The sequence below is a fragment of the Pinus tabuliformis genome, chromosome 6 (assembly GCF_031772625.1).
Source record: "Pinus tabuliformis cultivar Carrire ecotype Pingquan chromosome 6, CPIR1, whole genome shotgun sequence".
Taxonomy (NCBI): Eukaryota; Viridiplantae; Streptophyta; class Pinopsida; order Pinales; family Pinaceae; genus Pinus; species Pinus tabuliformis.
The window spans coordinates 1,465,072,625-1,465,091,400 of NC_142292.1; the positions used below are offsets into that span (position 1 = coordinate 1,465,072,625).

General features: G+C 33.9%; 1 protein-coding gene across 1 annotated transcript; it reads left to right on the plus strand.

Annotated features, from left to right (window-relative positions):
- Positions 1-435: 435 nt before the first annotated feature.
- LOC149264165 (uncharacterized) lies at positions 436-7,195 on the plus strand. The gene is made up of 5 exons (XM_089396404.1): positions 436-725; positions 813-1,446; positions 3,894-4,040; positions 4,165-4,290; positions 7,112-7,195. Exons 1-5 carry the CDS (start codon positions 436-438, stop codon positions 7,193-7,195), a joined length of 1,281 nt encoding a protein of 426 aa, XP_089252530.1.
- The last annotated feature ends 11,581 nt before the right edge of the window (positions 7,196-18,776 follow it).

The window sequence follows — 18,776 nt, forward strand, 5'->3', positions numbered from 1 at the left end:
CGATAGGCACAGCTGGGATCAGACCAGGCATTTTTACATAACATGCTTCCCTGTTCTGCTCCGCAAGATCTTCAGCTTCGAGGAGGTCTTACAGCTGTCTGGCATTGGTGGATGGATCGCGCAGACCTCTGAGCATTCCGCGAATGCGGTCGTAAATCTTCTCTCGCCGTCTGGAGCTTTGTTTTCGTCAATCTTTGCCGCAGATGAGGAAAATGTGGTTCGCTATGTGTTTCCATCCGAGCGCCTTCCGGCGTGGATTCGTCACATGCTTCAGTCGGAGAGGGGTTTGTATATCTTATCTGAAGTCTGCCCTGCTTTATTTAAAGACCGATTGAAGGAGGACGGCCATGGAGGAGGATTCAGGTGCAGTTGAATGCATTTGAGTATTTTATGTTTTGGTTTGCTTATTACGCTGTATGCAAAGATAATGATATTATGCATCGTTCGGATTCGGATGAAATGAAATTGGGGTTTAAGAAGGCTTCCCGGTCTCGTTTCGAGAAATGGGCGTCTTCTCTGCATAGTTTGCACGGTAGCCATGACAATGGAAGGCCTGTGAAGTTCAATTCTAGCCCTTATTTGCATCTTCTGAATTTGTATCTACACAAATTTGTTCCTATATCTGATTTTTGTGCTCCCAGTGTGTCTGTACATCATTTTTTCGAGGAGAATCCATCGATATTTTCTCGCGCCGAGTTTGTTGTTCATACCTTTGTACAGTTTTGGTTAGTGAATGACGATTTTTCGCCCTTACCTTCACGGGTTTGCCAGTCTTTTGGTATTTTGTTACCTGTTAATAATTGATATCATAGGTATGGTCTCCCCAGTGTAGAAATCACAGAGGCTGTGAAAATACTGGTCAATTATGTAAGCAGTACTTTGTGTTGTCCTCAAGAAGAGTTGAATTCTGGATGGAGAGCTGCATCACAAATGGATACCTTGAGATTGAGGTCATTTTCCTTGCCACGGAGTAGTTTGGTTGTGCCTGCTACATGGTCCCTTCTGTTACAGAGGCCTTTGTACAGGTTTATATTACGAGCTTTCAGTTATTGGCCAGTAGGTGCTTGTCTGAAGAAGGCTACACACATTATTGATCTATGGTTGGATTATTTACAGCCTTGGAATATTGGAGAAGAAGGCGAAATGATGCCCGCTCTCGAAGAGGATCATTATTTGGAGGCAGAGAATAAGATGCTTAGGGATAGGGATCAACGATTGTCTCCACTTTCAGGTAGCTTGCTTCAAAAGCAAAAGACTGGTACTGATTCTGTGGGATCATTAGTAAAAAGAAGCACGAAAGAAAGTTGTTATGGATATAATGATCATTGGCAAAACTATGTTCTGGCTAATTATCCTTTTTATAGCTCTCTTGTTGTTCAGTTTCTTGTATTTGCCCACAAGTTCGTGCACATCAATACCAAGGCAGTTCTTCAGATGACTCACAAGGTGCATTGCTCTTTCCTTTATTCTATTATGTCTTATTGATAATAGCAAGGAATAGATGAATAAACTTTGACACTTCAAGCAAGACCCCATGTTTATTTAAAGCAAGATCCAATGGTGGATTAAAGGTACTTATTTCAAGGTAGGATCAACAATTAGGATTATTATACCTAGGTTTTGTATCTAGAAAATTCAGACATGAGGAATTTACTTTTGGAAGTGTGAAAATCAATTAGTTGGAACTTCCTCTTGCATGGGAATAATCACATAGCAGGAAAGGAGAAAAAGTATTGTCCAGATCCGAATGTAGATTGCTGCCTTTTAAATACTGAATTTGCCTTGCTGTCAGTGCTATATTAACAGAAAAATTCAACATTAACAACAAATGATCCATTCCTGATAGATTAAGTTATGAGCAGTCTTCATGCATGTAAATGTAGGCTTGAATTTGATATAATTGTTTATTAGTTTAACAGACAAAAAATGTCCTTGGTTTATTTTATAGGCGTTTAAACTATCTTTCTTATTTTGCACTCAAATGCTTTGTATGTGAAAATTACGTCGTGTTATTGAAACTTAATTTGGTTGTTAATTCAACAAACAAATAATTGTCTGTGGTTTAAATTAGAGACATTTAGATTAGCGTCTATTTTTTGGATCTCAAATGCTTTGTGTCTGAAAAATACCTATCCAACTTATTATTTTATGTTGACAAATTCATTGTAGTTTAAATAGTTGTAGACAAGATTTCCAATCAAATAGCTAAGCACACCATCTATTTACAGTCTTTTGTGGAGGGTCATTTCCATAAATTATCATGTCTATTGCTCGAGAAACAATGGGTAAATTCAGCCTGATGTCATTGCACTGAAGTTACTTCTATTTGATAATTCAGCGAGCAATTTATATGCTTCATGTTTTGGACGAGTTCTGCAAAGAAGGATTGAGTTTTGCATTTTACATCTGATAGGTACTTCGCTAACTTTGTATAATGGGCATAGATATTGAATGGATATGGACAAACTTGTGATCCCAACCCAAACCTGGTTTGACTATGCAATTTTGAAGAAAATGTTTTTTGGTATATTCTTATGCACTGTCAAGGGTTCTCAACACAAATTGGGAGTGATCATGTTTGCTGTCTTTATAGTATAATTGGGCTAGGAGGCTCATTTTACAGCCCAGTGTGAACGTGATGTGTAAGTATGTCCGTGCTCAACTTGGACTCTAGAGTTGACATGTGTCCCTCTTAAAATAAAAATAAAATATTCTCTAAATAGAAAAGTAATGTTGGCTATAATAAAAAAGAAAAAAAGAATATTCTATACATGTTTAATTAGTTATCCATTTGACCTATAATATAATTTCATGTAAAGTAATTAGAAGTAAAAAAAATTATGCGAGTAAGATGTTTAAACCTTATACTTTTCAAAAAATAAGTTAACACTTTATATAAATAAATTACTTGAAGATCTATATTAATAACTTGTGTGAATATCAACTTATGTGAATCCATGCTTAAGATGGATCCATGCTGGTAAATCATAATGCTTTTCTGACCAAAAAATGTCCTGAATGTGTGTAGTAAGACTTGAAGATCTATATCAATAACTTATGTGAATATCAACTTATGTGAATTCGTGCTTAAGATGGATCCATGCTGGTAAATCATAATGATTTTCTGACCAAAAAATGTCTTGAATGTGTGTAGTAAGTCTGTTGCTTTCAAAGAAAATTGAAGTCCTAAGTTTCTCAAATCTTTCCCTATAACTGTCTGGATAATGTTGATATGCCAATAGTCGGCATTCGTAATCCATTCTCAAGTCACATAAGAAGTGAGTGCAACTCAATGTTACTTAGGTGGATCATGGTTGGGTGGGCAGTGGTCTTGCCTGAAACCTTGCGTTTCCTGCCAAGTTTGATGATTGTTTTTTAATGTCTTATTGAAAATGTTCCTGGATTTCAATATTTCACTGTTTTAGCTTGATCTTCTAACAAGTTCACTTCTTTGATAACGGTAGCAGTTGGTGGTTATTATTTCTAATTTGTTTCTTTTATCCAGATAGAAACAATACTTGAAATCCAATTTACATTCGTGCATTTTCGTTGTATATTCATGATCACTTTAATTTTCAACAGGTTTGGTATTTGGCTGAGATTTATGTCAGTTTATACTGGAGTTCATAGTACATGTATAATTTTGTTTGTTAATGTATTTTTTGACAAGTATATGAAATGGGATTCAAAAGGGTGGACTGTGGTTATTCACAGTTGAATTTCCATGCGTATTTCATTGTATCATTAGAACTGAGATATGTAATGGCAATAACATCTTTTTCTGAACGTGTCCTTTGCAGTGTTACCTCTATTCTTTGCTTTTCCAGAAAACCGGTTTTATAATTTGTTAAAGTCTGTTGTATTCTAATGTAATATTTTGTTTTCATCTGTAGGTATTAAGTGTTTTGGTATCTTCAAAAGAGCTACTGTGTCTTATTCGAAGCATAGATTCGACATACAATGATGTGAAGTCGGGAAGTGCGCCATGCTGTTTTGACAGTTTGCATAAGGTTGTGCCTGCCATCCGAGAGCAGCTACAGGTCTTCCCTCTATGACCTATACAGTGTTCTGACGTAGGCTACCTTATCCAATGCACCATTTTTAAACAGGTTTTGTTTGGAAAATGCCTCATTATATTAAGATGTTTCTTTGTGACTACTACAGGACTGGGAGGGTGATTTATCAAATTTTGATAAAGGTAGTGAAATTACTCACTCTCCTTCGCAAAAAGAAACACCGATGTTGCAATTTTTCAGCACCAGTGATAGTGGAGGCCATCAAATGCTAAAGGTAGGTTTTGTGAATAGTTTCTCTTTATCTCTTTCTTTTTGCAAGACTCATTTGGTTGATGGATAGGTTTATAATTTATTCTGCCCGTACATCAAAATTGGAACCTTACAAAGATAATTCCTTACAAACATTAATTCAACAAAATTTTTATTTATGCCATTATAAGGAGGTAACTACATCAGTAATTGTTTATATTAATTTTCCCAGAGAAAGATGTTCCCTTAACTTGCCCACATATTAACTGTTCCAAGTGAGGAAGTTGGTACATTGTCAGAGTGATGGAATCCCCCTTTCTCCCTCCTTTCCTTGTATTTTTTTTTCTGGGTGAGGAATGGAATTGACTTCTAGTTGAAATACCAGCTGGTAACTGGACAGAACTACTTGGGAATAGATCCTGTAACCTCCCTGGGTATTATGCCTTCTGTAGAAAGGGTTGGGCAAACTGAGCTATACTATTGTGCTAAGTGTTCATTACATATGTACAAACATGAAATCAATCACTATCTTTATTGGGATTTTCTATAACTAAAATGGAAATGAATTCTATAAATCTTCCATACAAAAGGTTAGAATGACTTTAAAACTCAGGTAGCTGGACATTATTTTATTCAAGAGGAGAGCTGTGTTGGAGTAGATTATTCCTCAATTTTTTGACCACACTGCAGAGCTCATCTTCAGGGTATAATTGAAGTTTGATTAAATTTGGGCTTGATAAGAACATACTTTTGAAGTTTGATTAAATTTGGGCTTGATAAGAACATACTTTTAAAAAATTGATTTCTGATTAATCTTAGCTGGATAATAACCTAGTTGTGATTTAATTTTGCTAGTTGGAAAATAATCTGCCATGGTCTGGATCTTCAACTTGTCCTGACGATGAACCACACTTGTTGGTTTGGAACGCGTCGACAAATGATTTATGATGTGATTTATGCCGAAAAATCTTCTCAATAATTGAGTTTCTAAACTTTATAGATGATTTTTATTTTTTATTTTTGGAAGGGGGTGGGGAGGTAATTTAAAGGCCTTTTATTAACTGTTGATGATCACATATGATCCAACCTTCTGTATGCCTCTGGTCTGCCACTAGGGAAACCGGACCATTGGCAATACAGGAGGTCTGCTGTCCAAAAATATACATTTTAAAAAAATATACTGAGTTCTAAAAAAGCCTACAGTGCCTTGGCTTAACAGCCACAAAATATAACACATAATCCTACTATAATAGTAAAGATAGAAAACATAAATTTTCATGAGGAGACTAGGAGGTGGAAACCTCCACATCTATGGGTGCTTGATCACCTGGACTGTCTAGATGAGTTGGGCCTTTGCCATGCAGTAAGACTGCTTTTATCCTTGTCAAATGCTTGTCCATGGCTTTAAATTCCAACTGCATCATGTTCATCATCATCAGAATTTGGTTTTTAGTGTCATTTTTGGAAAGGAGTACCCTTCCCTGCAGCTGTCTAGTTGTAATGGGACTGGTACATCTACTCTTGATAGATGACCTTTCAGCAATGAAGCAGTGATACCTCTCAAATTTCCATTGCCATTTTCCCACCCTCAAATGCTAGTTCCAACTCACACGGCAATTGATGAGCTTTCGGGGTTATGTATGCCCTGAGGAGGCCCTGCTGCAGATAGAATCCACCTCAGAAGTGCGTGCCCCGGCCAACTGAGGAGTAAGGACTTGACGAGAGGAAGAAAATAAAGAGACCTGAGTAGGAGCTGATCCCAAGAGGAGGGTAGCCCAAGATGGTCTGGTCCCTCTCTCACACCACACCTCGACAAAGCCTCACACCACCATAAACAAAACCAGAAAAACCATAAAGCAGCAAGGAATAAAAGAGGATGCCCTGGATTCAGCATAATCAGATAGAAATTGCCATTCATGAATAACATTTACCATCATGAAACAACACAATGTGCCTTTGCAAAGCTTCCCAAATCTGAACTGAGACCTTGCAAAGATTGCTTTTCTCATGCGAGGAGTTTGGTGGAGAGTAAAAGCATCATCTGAGATAATGAAGGGACGTACAACTGTGTACACATTCTCATGAAGTGGTGTGGTGGGCACATCTACCTTGCTGGGGTTAGTTGAAGTTAATTTGATGTAAAGCATCAAAGAGGAAACATGACATCAATGACTAGTTAAATGTGTTGTTTAGAAATTAGACAAGGTTAGAGAAGGTTATATTGAAATTTCACATTGGGTTGGCCTATACTTCTACCCCTTTTTTGGTTTCTTCTCTTTTTTCAGCTTTTATTTGTTTACGCAGAGGAGAATTTGCATGTTTGCAAAATGATGCTTTCAGAAACATCTTCATCCATCTGACAAATCTATAATTTCTCCATAAGTATACAAAAATGGTGAGGAGTGCAGAGTTCCTAAACTACTGGTCTGTCTGATCTTCTGCTGTTAAAACTTAAAGTTAGCTCTAAGAGTCTAAACAAAACAATTTGATAGTTAATTTTGTATGAATTGAAACTTCTGTGTCTACCTTAGATAAAATTTTACTTTGAAGCACATCGTTGTAGATTATACAACCTTTAGGCATACATATTTTCTTGATTATCTCTTCTATTTTTTTTCCTCACACCAGATACTTCTAATTGATTTATTCCAAAGTGTGTTTCCATCAATAGTATCAATAGATTTTCGTATGGGGGACCTTGCTAAAAAGATCTTGCATTCTGTCCCTCGTACCTTATTTAAGAAATGCCACCCATTTCCAATGGAGTAGAGGCCACTTGTTTTCAATTTTATCTCTCCAAAGGATGTTTCTAATGATGCTCTCTAGATATTGTATAATTGTAGCAGGGGCCATTAGAATTTTGCTTTGATAGAGGGATATCTGATAGGATTGGCCAGTGTCCAGTCTCTTGCCGTATGTTTCAGACTTGACAGGTAAATAGGATAGGCCAATGGGATTGCTAACTTCATCAATGTTGATGAGGTAGGGATGTAAAGATTGCCCTATTGCTTCTATTTAAGAAAAGCCCCATCTCTTGTCCGTCATGCCCATGGGGGAAGTTCAGTTTAGGTTTCAGCTTATTGTATAATACCAGTGTCCAGTCACTTGCCTTATGCTTCAAACTTGACAGATAAATAGGATGGGCCAATGGGATTGCTAACTTCGTCAGTGTTGATATAAGGTAGAGGCGTGAAGGTTGCCCCTGATAGAGGATATTACAAGTAGAGGAAGGTTCTCAACATGGCATTACTAAGTGATTGCATCCATCTAGAATTTGAAGAATTATATTTTTTTGCTTGTCTCTGCATTAGATATGTCTACTAAATGCTTCCAGTTAATGGGGCATTGATTTGAGCATTCAATATATTTTTATTCTTTATCAAAGTATTCTTTTGTTGTATTTGTATTTTTCAATTTATGCCTTACGACGTTTCCTTTGCAACATCTGGTGCAAATGCTAGTATATCTTACCTCATTTTATGGTTAACATTGTATAACAAAAACATGCGTTGTGTTATGTAATTAATACTAACATGTAATATTGATTTTTTTGTCAGAATGCTATAGGTAATGATTGCCAAGACGATGATCCAAATTATGTTCAACATATATCAGGAGATGATGAGGATGAGGATGAGGATGATGGTGGTGAAGGAGGAGATGATGATGATAGTTGCGGTGTTGGTGATGATGTGGATCAGAGTAATGAGGATGGTCAAGATGATCATGAGGATGATCTTGGTGGTGGTAGCTAGGCATGCACATGCATTGTTTTTTATGAAGAAATTATTGTGTAGAATGACATTGTTATGTTTAGATGGGTGTTGTGAATTTACCCTATATCAATGAGACATTTTGATTTTGTAATCATACGATGAGTTTGATTTATGTATGTTGCTAATTTATGGTAGAATAACGATATTCATGAAATATTTTGATTTGTTAATCATATTTGAATTTTACTTGTTTTGATTAAAAATAATACTGATTTTATTAGTATTATGTTGCTATTTTATACATGTTTTGAAAATTGTTAATGACACATTGTTATTTTTTTGGATGGATGTTGTCAATTTCTCTTAAACTTCTTTACAAATGATTTTGAATTGTAATATCTGCTTTAATGATATTTAGAAACTATCATATATTTCACTATGAATCTATAAAGGGGGTCATATATGTAAAGAAAAATATACTCTATATAAGAAGTCAAATGCGGATGTAACCATGGATGCAAAATTGAAAGTAAAATTGGATGTTAAACTAGGAATTAATACAAAATGCAAACAATTGACATACAAAGTGTTTTAAATTAGAAGTGAAAAATTGTGCAATAGTTGACACAAAGAAGGGAACAAAACATGGCATACAAAAGGATATCAAATTGGGCAATAACAAGGACACATAAATGGGCACCAAATTAGATGCAAAAAAAGACAACAACTAGATGTAAAATAAGATGCAAAGTTGAGCGTTAAAAAGAAGCAAAAAACGTTACAAATTAATATGCCAAATGATGATGCAAATAATGGTGTAAATTTGGGATGCAAACTTGGGTGCAAAAAAGGAAAAAAAAAAAGATGTAAGAAAGACATAAAACAAGATGCAAAATGGGGCTGAAAAAAGGTGAAACCAAGGATGCCATATTGGATGTAAAAAATGATTCCTAATCACATGCAAATTTAGGCTTGAACTCAGACACAAAATTATATGCAAATGTGGACACAAAATGAGGCAAAAAAAGATGCAAATTTGGATGGTGAAAACGATGTAAAACTAGACACCAAAAAAATGCAAAATTGGATGAAAAAGTCGGTGTAAATAATGGTGCAACATTGGACACAAGTAGACACAAAAAATGGTGCAAAAAGGGGCATAAAATAGCTTAAAATTGGATGCAAAACTTGGTGCAAAAACAAATACAAAATTAGACGTAAAAAATGGCTCTAAATTGAATGTACCATTAGACACAAAATAAGATGCAAAGGTGGACACAACACATGACTCAACATAAGATGCAAATATAAATGCAAATTTGGATGCTCAAAATGATGTAACATTAGATGCAAGAGATGGTGTTAAAAATGATGCAAAATTGGATGAAACAAATGACGCAAAATATGGTGCAAAATGAGATGGGAAAAATGGAGACAAATCAAACGTAAATGTGGATGTAAAAAATGGTCCAAAAAAAGATGCAAAAATGGGCACAAAAATGGATGCAAAATTTGGTGCTAAATCAAATTCAACACATGGTGCAAAGATAGGCACCAAAGCTGGTGCAAAAATAGAAGCAAAAACTAGTGTAAGACTAGATACAAAACCTGGCGTAAGACTAGATGCAAAAACTGACACAAAATGGATGCATAAAAAGACGTTAAATTGGATTCAAAATACAGTGTAAACTTGATGCAAATGATGGTGCAAAAATGGAAGCAAAGAATGACACAAAATAGGAAGCAAAAGAGAATGAAAAATAGATGCAAAAATGACACAAAACTAGAAGCAAAACCTGTCATAAAATAAGATGCAAATCTTGGTTCAAAATTTGACGCAAAAAATGATGCATAGTTTGGTGTAAAAAATGATGCAAAATCTAGCTTGAAAAAGGATGCAAAATCAGGTGCAAAAAAGGACGCTTTAAAAATTGTACAATAGAGCCAGATTTAGCGCCAGGTTGCTCATCACAATTACAAAAAAAATGCACTAAAATCTGGTGCTAAATCTGGTGCAAATCGCTGGTTTTGTTGTAGTGATAATTCAGTGCAAGTAAATGTGGCAGATGAAGAAGTTGAATAAGTTCAACTAGAAGTAGATGAAAATTTTCTAATGATGATCATATTGGTGGTGAAATTATTGAAAATGGCATGGATGATGATGTTTCTATGGCTAATCCTTTCAACATTGATTCAGAACTAGAGGATACAGATATAGATATGAATAAAATAAAAAGAATCAATGATTTTGAATTGTTGAAAAGTAGGGGCTAATATATAATGATTATATATTTTGTATGATTGGTTAAACAACAAATATTAAAAAACATCTTTTAGCAAAGCATTTTGAGAACCATAAATTGTGATACTATATTGTGTTGGAAATAATATCTTATTCTCAATAACCATTATTTTAATTCATGTTGTCTAATCATCAATTCCATATTAATGATTTTAGTATTCTCCCTACAAATTAATTAAAACTATGATTGATGGGAATTGAATCTGATCTTTCCCAACTGGATAAGGAAGATTCATTTATATATAACCCCCAGATAGGATAATAGGATTTGAAAGACTAATCTACCTAACATGAAAGTAACACACTCATCTAATTACTAAAAATGTAAATTGCATAAAACTAAACTAATTGGTGATTTTATCACAAGTGATATTCAAATATCAACCTTATAGAACAATTACAACTCTACATACAGTTATCGTTAATCACAATCAAGTAAACACAAGGAATGACATGTGTGCTTTGACCAAATTATAAATTCAACAATATTAAATATTTGATAAGAACTTTAATGCATAAGTTGAAATTGTTCTAACATATAAATAATTGTGTTAAAGAGAGAGTCCATACAGGTTGGTAGAATTTATTTTTGTTTGTGGAAAAACCTGTGAACAATTATTGAAACCAAATAATAATATAAATAATTATAAGCTATGGAAGTAAATAACAAACAAATGTCCATATACATATACATAAATATTTAGATGAAATAAATGGCAACTAATCTAAACTATACCATTACAATATGTAGCTAAGGAGAGGGCCCTAGCTCCTTAGGTGAGGTATTGGGCAAGTATTACAGTTGTAGATCTACTAAAATCACTAACTAGGCTTGGAAATAGAGAGTGAAGGGGCAAAGACAAAGTCTTTGATTAATAAGGAAAACATAGTAATACAGGGTCTACTTCTACAACAAACTTGTGGAAGCTTAATCAATTTTGAGAAAGATCAAATTAGAACACATATAACTGAGAATGAGAAAGTAATCACTCATGAACACAAAATAATACTTTGGGGAAAGCCTCAGCTAAAAACATCGATCTTTTTATTATCATACAAGTGCAAAATAGTCTGGATTACACAATTCATTAGCTCACAGGCTATCTTGCTCTCAATACAATCCCTTTTCTGCTCATAGACAGTCAAAGGCTTCTCAAAAACCTTCTCCTCTGTCATCCAAGCCTCCTATTTCCTTGCGCAGTTACTCTTGGGGTCCAATGTTGCCACCTGTGTGAATTCACCTCTCACGCAACTCACCAAGCTCAGAAGTAATTGTGCAATCCTAAAGGAGATAATTCCTTCTACATGGATGAGTTTCATACATAGGAAAAATCCTCCAACTGATAGTACATTGTCCCTTTGTCTGATGTCAACTGGGTCTCTGACTGAACTGACATGAATGAGTTATTTATGAGAGAATATTCAGTTATCTGAAGTGCAGCAGTTACATGCATGCATGCATTAGATAACTAAACTCACAATTAGTTCAACAAACTATTTGAACTAATATAACTGGACTTAACTTAGTTAACTGAGCTAACTAATTGCAACTCAAATTACAACTCATCCTTATCTCTTTAACTAAGGGATCAATTCCTCAATCAATGGGATAACTGTTGCATTTCCTCACATAGAATTCATGTTTGATTTTCTCCAACGAATTAACTCAAGATGAATTAATTAATTATTTTACAAACAACTGGTAAGATCAAATTCAAATTTTAATTCTCAATTTTAGTTCAGGGACTAACTAAAATTGGAATCTATCCTGAAATGCTATTTATAGCAATACTATTTTTAGCATATATATTTTATCATTCCTTGTTGCTATATCCAACACTGGTACCTCAGATGTTATTTATACCATTTCTATTTTTAGCATTTCTTGTTGCCATTTTCAACATACTTTTGAGTACACCCATATCGATAAAAGTTGAAAATGCATGAAAGAAACACAATCTTTTCATACATTTTGATTTTTTATTGTTGTTAGTCTACTCAAAGGTATACATAGTGGGTACTCGTTGGATGATAAATATAATTCCACATTCAACGAGGACCCACACTTAAAATTTTAGTAAAAATATAAGTAGATATATAAGTCAAAAATACAATTGAAAAAAGTAGTTTTCTTCTTTTCTCTCCAAAATCACTTACCCCTAGGGATGACATCATCATTTGAATCCTATTAGTTCTTTTAAAGTTGATTTTTTTAGTATATTTTTCATTTTGAGGTCGATTTTAGACCTCAAAATTCCCCTAATGTATATGATTCTTCTAAATATTTTTCTTGGCACAGGGAATTGAGGACAACAATGAATGTTAGTGATGACAATTGTACAATGGTGGTGTAACAAAAAGTAGAAATTGTAGGAATTACAATAGTGGGAAGACTTATTGTGGTAGTTTATACAGGTGTTGTGGTGACGTACATTACAACAACACATTATATAGGATTTATCACATAGGCGTTACAATAACTATGCAATATGTCTTACAATAGTTGATGGTTAGTGTTGCAAATATCATGCTTCACTAGTAGGTGTTATAGTAGCACCTTGGCATGTGTTACAATAGCTATAACCGTTTTTTCAATAATAATCTATCAGGTTTTATAACTATGTAACATGACAATTTGTTACAACAACTACGACAATGCCTTGAATAATTGAGTTTGCATGTCTTCTTGGAACCAACTATGATTAGTTGGAGTTTGTTTCTAAATGGAAATATCTACAATGGAGATTGTTCAGTTTGTAGTTAGGATGAACACATTAAAACCTTTAGTAGAATCCTTTTATAAACACAATCTCCATCTAGTAGGTATTCATTACATCTTCCATGTTATAGTCACTTTAATATTATCAGGAAAAAAGCCAAATAAGGGGATGAAATATAAGATTGATTTACTAATTCTTTCATATTATCATACACTAAATACATTTGTCCAATATTTTAAGAACTACTAGAGGTTCATAAAGCTGAGGGAGAGGAATATTCTCATATCCTATATGCCCTATTCTTATTATTGTTGACATCCTTCCAAGACCTCTGTCCTCAAGGAGTCTATTTTCCCCACGCACTAATCAATGGCTTCCCTCTTGGTATGGGACATGAATGTTACATGTGTAGGGGATTTTTCTAACTGATAGTGACATTGAAGGATGGCACGTTTATGGTAGAATTATCCTCTAACCTAAGGGCTACAACCTTGATTTTATTTATAAAATATTAGGGAAATTTTCCATAATTCGTGATTATTAAAAAAGGAGTTAAATACTCTAATTTATATGTCACACAAAAAGAGGTTGGAGTTCCATTATATAACATGGTGGAGTAGCATTTTGTGATAATATAACTCACACACCAGGTTTTTATCTTTCGCATTTCACACATAATAAGCATCCAAAAATGTTGTTAAAGAGTTTATGTTGTATGGTTTCCTCTCAATAACTATCATGAATTGGAACAACAAGTACCTATAATATAAACATGTGGAATAAATAGGGGATGATACCATGTAACTCATGATATATTCCATAAGTAAGATAAGCTAATTATTTCCTACCTATAGGATTTTTACTTGGGCCTATACATTAGAATTATTTTTTATTTCTTTTCTTATTTCTTACTTCCTCTTGTCCCATTTGGACCTGTTGGTTTCTAGGTTCTCATCCCATCTCTCTTTAATATTATTTACCATGTAATGATGTAGAAAAGTACATTATCCCTTTCTCATAATATGTCACTGCTACTTTCCATTTTCCCACTTGGACATCATTCGAAGCGTCATCCTCTAACTCTATATGTGTTGGCCCCTGTTCCCTAAGTTGAATCCAAAGTCCTAAAATGAGTAATACATGTGAACCTATGGTTCTTCCTATGTTAATTAAATCTCCTCTTTATTTGGCTGGTAGTGTCAAACTCCATTATTGGTTTTTCAGCAACCATATCTCCTTGTACTCTTGTTGACTCAAGTGATATGTTAGAGGTGTGTTTTATTGGTCTTGTGTCTGATCAAGGGCATTATTTTATTTTTCCTTAATTTTTTCTCCTTTACTATTTATTGTATAACAATAGGGTATTTGTTCTGATTATCCTAATTATGTAACCTTATTGATTTAAGTGTTGCAATAGATGTCTTACCCTCATCTTTTTCATATTTCTTAGATTTCCCCCTACTAGTTCTTATGTAATAGAACAAGGTGTAATTTTCACCACTAGCTCATGATTTATAATATTTGTAGTGGTATCCTGATTTGTTGAGAATTTCATCTTCCTTTTCTGGGGGGTGGTTGTGTGAGATAATTCATCAATCCTTCATTTCCTCATGTGTTGAACCATCATGTTTGGGAGGGGACTTTTAGTGATATCAATGACACTATTGATAGAGGTTTATTTTGTTTTATTAACTTTGTATATAGTGTTAAAAAATTTACTGTCACAACTCTTTCTTTAGTATCCTTTATAATCTACGCTATAGAAATAGGTTCCTCCTCAATCTGAGTTGCAGCCTCTCAATTTTGGCGTTACAACACTTGGTTATATTGGCCCTACACTTATCTACTATCCTCCCATTATGGTAGAGATTTTGGAAGGCTTGTGAGCTCATCCCATGTATATCCCACCTTTTCTAACACATTCAAAATGACAATCTTAAAAAGGAAGTCATATGAGAGGTAGTTAATCAGTCATTTGACCTTTTATATTCTTATAACCATTTTTGTAGGATATAGAGGAATAAGGGAAGATTAACTAGTATCTAAAATAATATGAGTGGTTAACAACTTTAGGCGATAGTAGAAAAAATATCATGTTTTGTTTCACATGAAAAATATTTGTACAAAAGGTATGTTATATTGGCCCATGGCATGCAGAAAGTTTTGGTCATATTTTCTTTACCATCATATCTCCTTCTTGTAAAACCTAATCATTTGTTTTTAAGGATGATATTTTTATAGGAAATTATCATTATCCTATAAGAGGTAACTCTGTTACCATGGACGCCGTGTCCTTATCATTTGTAATTGGAACCTGTCCAAACATTGCCTTATTTCCCTACAAACTTCAGATGAATTGAAAGTGTACTTTGTCACTAAATCCCTGAAAACTTTCTTCATAGAATGACCATATTATTGCTTCAAATATATTCCAGACTTCCCTATGCATTTCTATGACAGTGGAATCAATAGGCTCATGGCATATTAATGAGCCTCTATAGTTTCTCAATAGGGCACTATAACAAAAAATCATGAGTTTGACTAACTTGGTCACATTTGGAGTATGCATAGCTCTATAGTGGGTAAATGATGGAAATATCAAGGTTTACTAGGACATATTTTGAAAATGGAAGAGTATGTTAGTGGGTTGGTTTATGGAATTAATGTCATCCACTTTGTGATGGCCATGGAAAGATCGTGGATAAGGCATGGTGTCAGTGACCTGGCAATACAATTATGGTGTTTCCTTTACTAAATTTGATGTCCATTAATTTTAGGAGGCGACGAGGTGACGAGGTGATGATCAGATTTTATCATTAATTATTTCACATAAAACAACTATATATTACCTTTAAATGCTTGTGGAACTAACACTTTTTGGACCTGATTTAGTGGTCATGGAATCATTTGGAATTTGGTGTGCTAGTAGCTTAAGTCATGTTCCACCATCATCCTAGAATGAAATCTATAAGTAGTGTTGGGTCCTTGTCAACATGTCTTGTAGTAGAAATAATGAGTCATAGCTTTGAAGGTGTCACAACATCAAAATGTAGTATTCAAGGTGTTATATATTTTGAATCATTTTGTAGTCACATCATCAGATATAATAATATTATAGTGGTGTCATAGCTTCATTGGGACCAATGCTACTCAAGTTTCATAAAATTAGCAATGTGTGAAGGTGCACTAATAAGTGTTATAGTGATCCATAATAGCATGTAACAACAAATGGTGTTGAAACAAATTATTATAAAGTGTGATAGTTGTAGATGTCAAAACAATGAGATGTGTTATGGCACTTGGTTTGCTACACTTCTCTAATTGACAATATCATTATTTGATGGTTTTTGGGATCCCCAAAACCCAAAAATAATTAGATAAGTCATATACTTTATTACCCTTTTATTGAAGTAATATCATATGCTAATGACTTTTATTTTAGATGATACTTGTCCAATTGTAACCAAAGGGGTTTCCACAATTGGATCTTTATTTATTTATTCTCCCTCCTTTTTTATTTATCCTTTTATTTTATTTTATGATGAATATTCATCTACATGGACCATCTAAAGGTTGTTGTTGGCCAAAAAATTTCTAGTAATATCTAAGTATAAAATCGTATTCAAGGATTCATTTTGGTTCAATGGTGGATCAATTAGAAAGTTATAGGAAAATTGGGCTAAGTCATAGGCCCAATAATCCTAATGTGTCCACAGTCTGACAGATTCCTCTAAGATCTTCAATGTGTTAGGTATAATCGTATTATTAATTTTCACATTGAAAACAAGGCTTCGAAGGTGCAAGTATTTATCTATGGAACTCCCCCTCCCCTCAAACATTAATTTTGTTAACTTCCTGATCACATGGACTATCTAGGGATCCTTATTCTTCCTACCTAGAATTTTAATTTATATAATTCCCTAATTTCCTTAGAGTATATGGGAATATCTTTAATAGCTTGGAGGAGTAGTATTTTGACATACATTTTTTAGTTCTCCTAGAAAATAAAAATTAGGCTGAGTAGTAGGCTCCTGTAATTTTAATCCTTATAGATATGGAGGAATTAGTGGGTATTTGTTAAGTTGTTTAGGTACTATGAGAATGTCATGAGATTGTTTGAATGAGAGATTTTTTGCAAATTTTTCTTCATTCTCTTCAATTCTAAATGGGGGAGTTTTTTTACTTAAATTATTCACCGATATAAGTTATATATTCTAAAATTAAAGGGCAAAGATAGAATATGTAAGGTAGATTTTAAGGCCAATGGATTGTGCCTGAGGGGATGGCCTGTTATTATTAGGGATAGGAATTGGATATATGAGAAGTAGTGCCCTATGAAGGTAGAGCTTGATGTTTTTATATGGGGTTGTGGTAGCATCAATACTTTTAGTTGTAGTGGATATTTGTTGGGTTGTCTAAAATATGGATTTCTCAACCACTGTTTATAGGTATGAACTTAAGGTGGAGGAGCCATCAATTGAGAGTTCAATGCAAGCCAATACAAATAAGAGTACTACATCAAATACTTAGTGCAATAATAATTGTAATATTAAGACAAGATCAAAACCATTACTTGAGGCTATGGCTACCATAATTTCTTATGTCCGTTGTAACATAATTGATTTGTTTCACCACTCGCTTTGGTAGAATGTATTTAATCCTAGGAGGGAACAATAACTAGTGCTAACATGTCCTTGTTCACCTACAATGGAAACACATACCTCTGTAACCCCTATACCCACAAGTCATATACCCTTTACTCCTTACAATATAGAACTTCTTTAACCCATAACATATTATTAATGTAGCCTTTATAATTCCTAGCACCCATACTTGAGCACTATGAACCCTAATCTAATAATGCTTGGAAAATATATTCACGCTAATATCTTATAATGATTAACTAATATAATCCATGTAACCATTATAAAATTGTATAGCCATCATCACAATGCACCTCCACAACCCATAACCCCTCTATAATCAAAGCTTCCAAACACCTATTTCTCTCTCTTTCACCCATAAACCCTAAATCATAATCAATATTTATTGCCAACTCCTATTATTAATTAATATCTAATAAAAATGTGTATTTACGACAAGGAATTATCATTATTTTTCGCATCAAAAGTATTTCTCATTGGGGTATAAAACTTCCTCATCATTTAACCTAGCTAACCACTTGGACATTCCTTTAAACATTTGTCCCTTTAGGTTGTTGATGGTTTAAAATTACTAATTGTCAAGGACTTAATACCTCACATGCATTGAGGTGTAATATACATAAATAAAATGAGTATATTATGAACAATTTTAGCCCAATGGGTGATATTTTGTGTACTATTTGTTGGGAAAAATACTAACAGGGGGTGGGTTGAAACAGTATTTTAGAACTCACTAAAACCTTTCAATTTCTTATTCATATTTTTGTACACGACTTTAATTCAGTGAACCAGCATATGTATGCGACTATGATGAGGATAAGTAGCGTATATCCAGTTAACTAACTTGTCAACTAATTCATCATCTGTTTAACTTGAAATAGTGCATGAGTAATTATTTAGACATTAATTAAACAATAACCATGTGAAGTAAGAACATAATAAACCATCACAAATAAGCAATACATCAACACACATCAACATAAGGTTTTTTAGGTGTAAACCCAATGTGGGAAAAAACCCACCGTTGTTGTCGTCTTTGTTTTCATATTTTATTATATTGAAAAAATTCTTAAAATATTGTACTAGCACATAATCATACTAGCATGCAG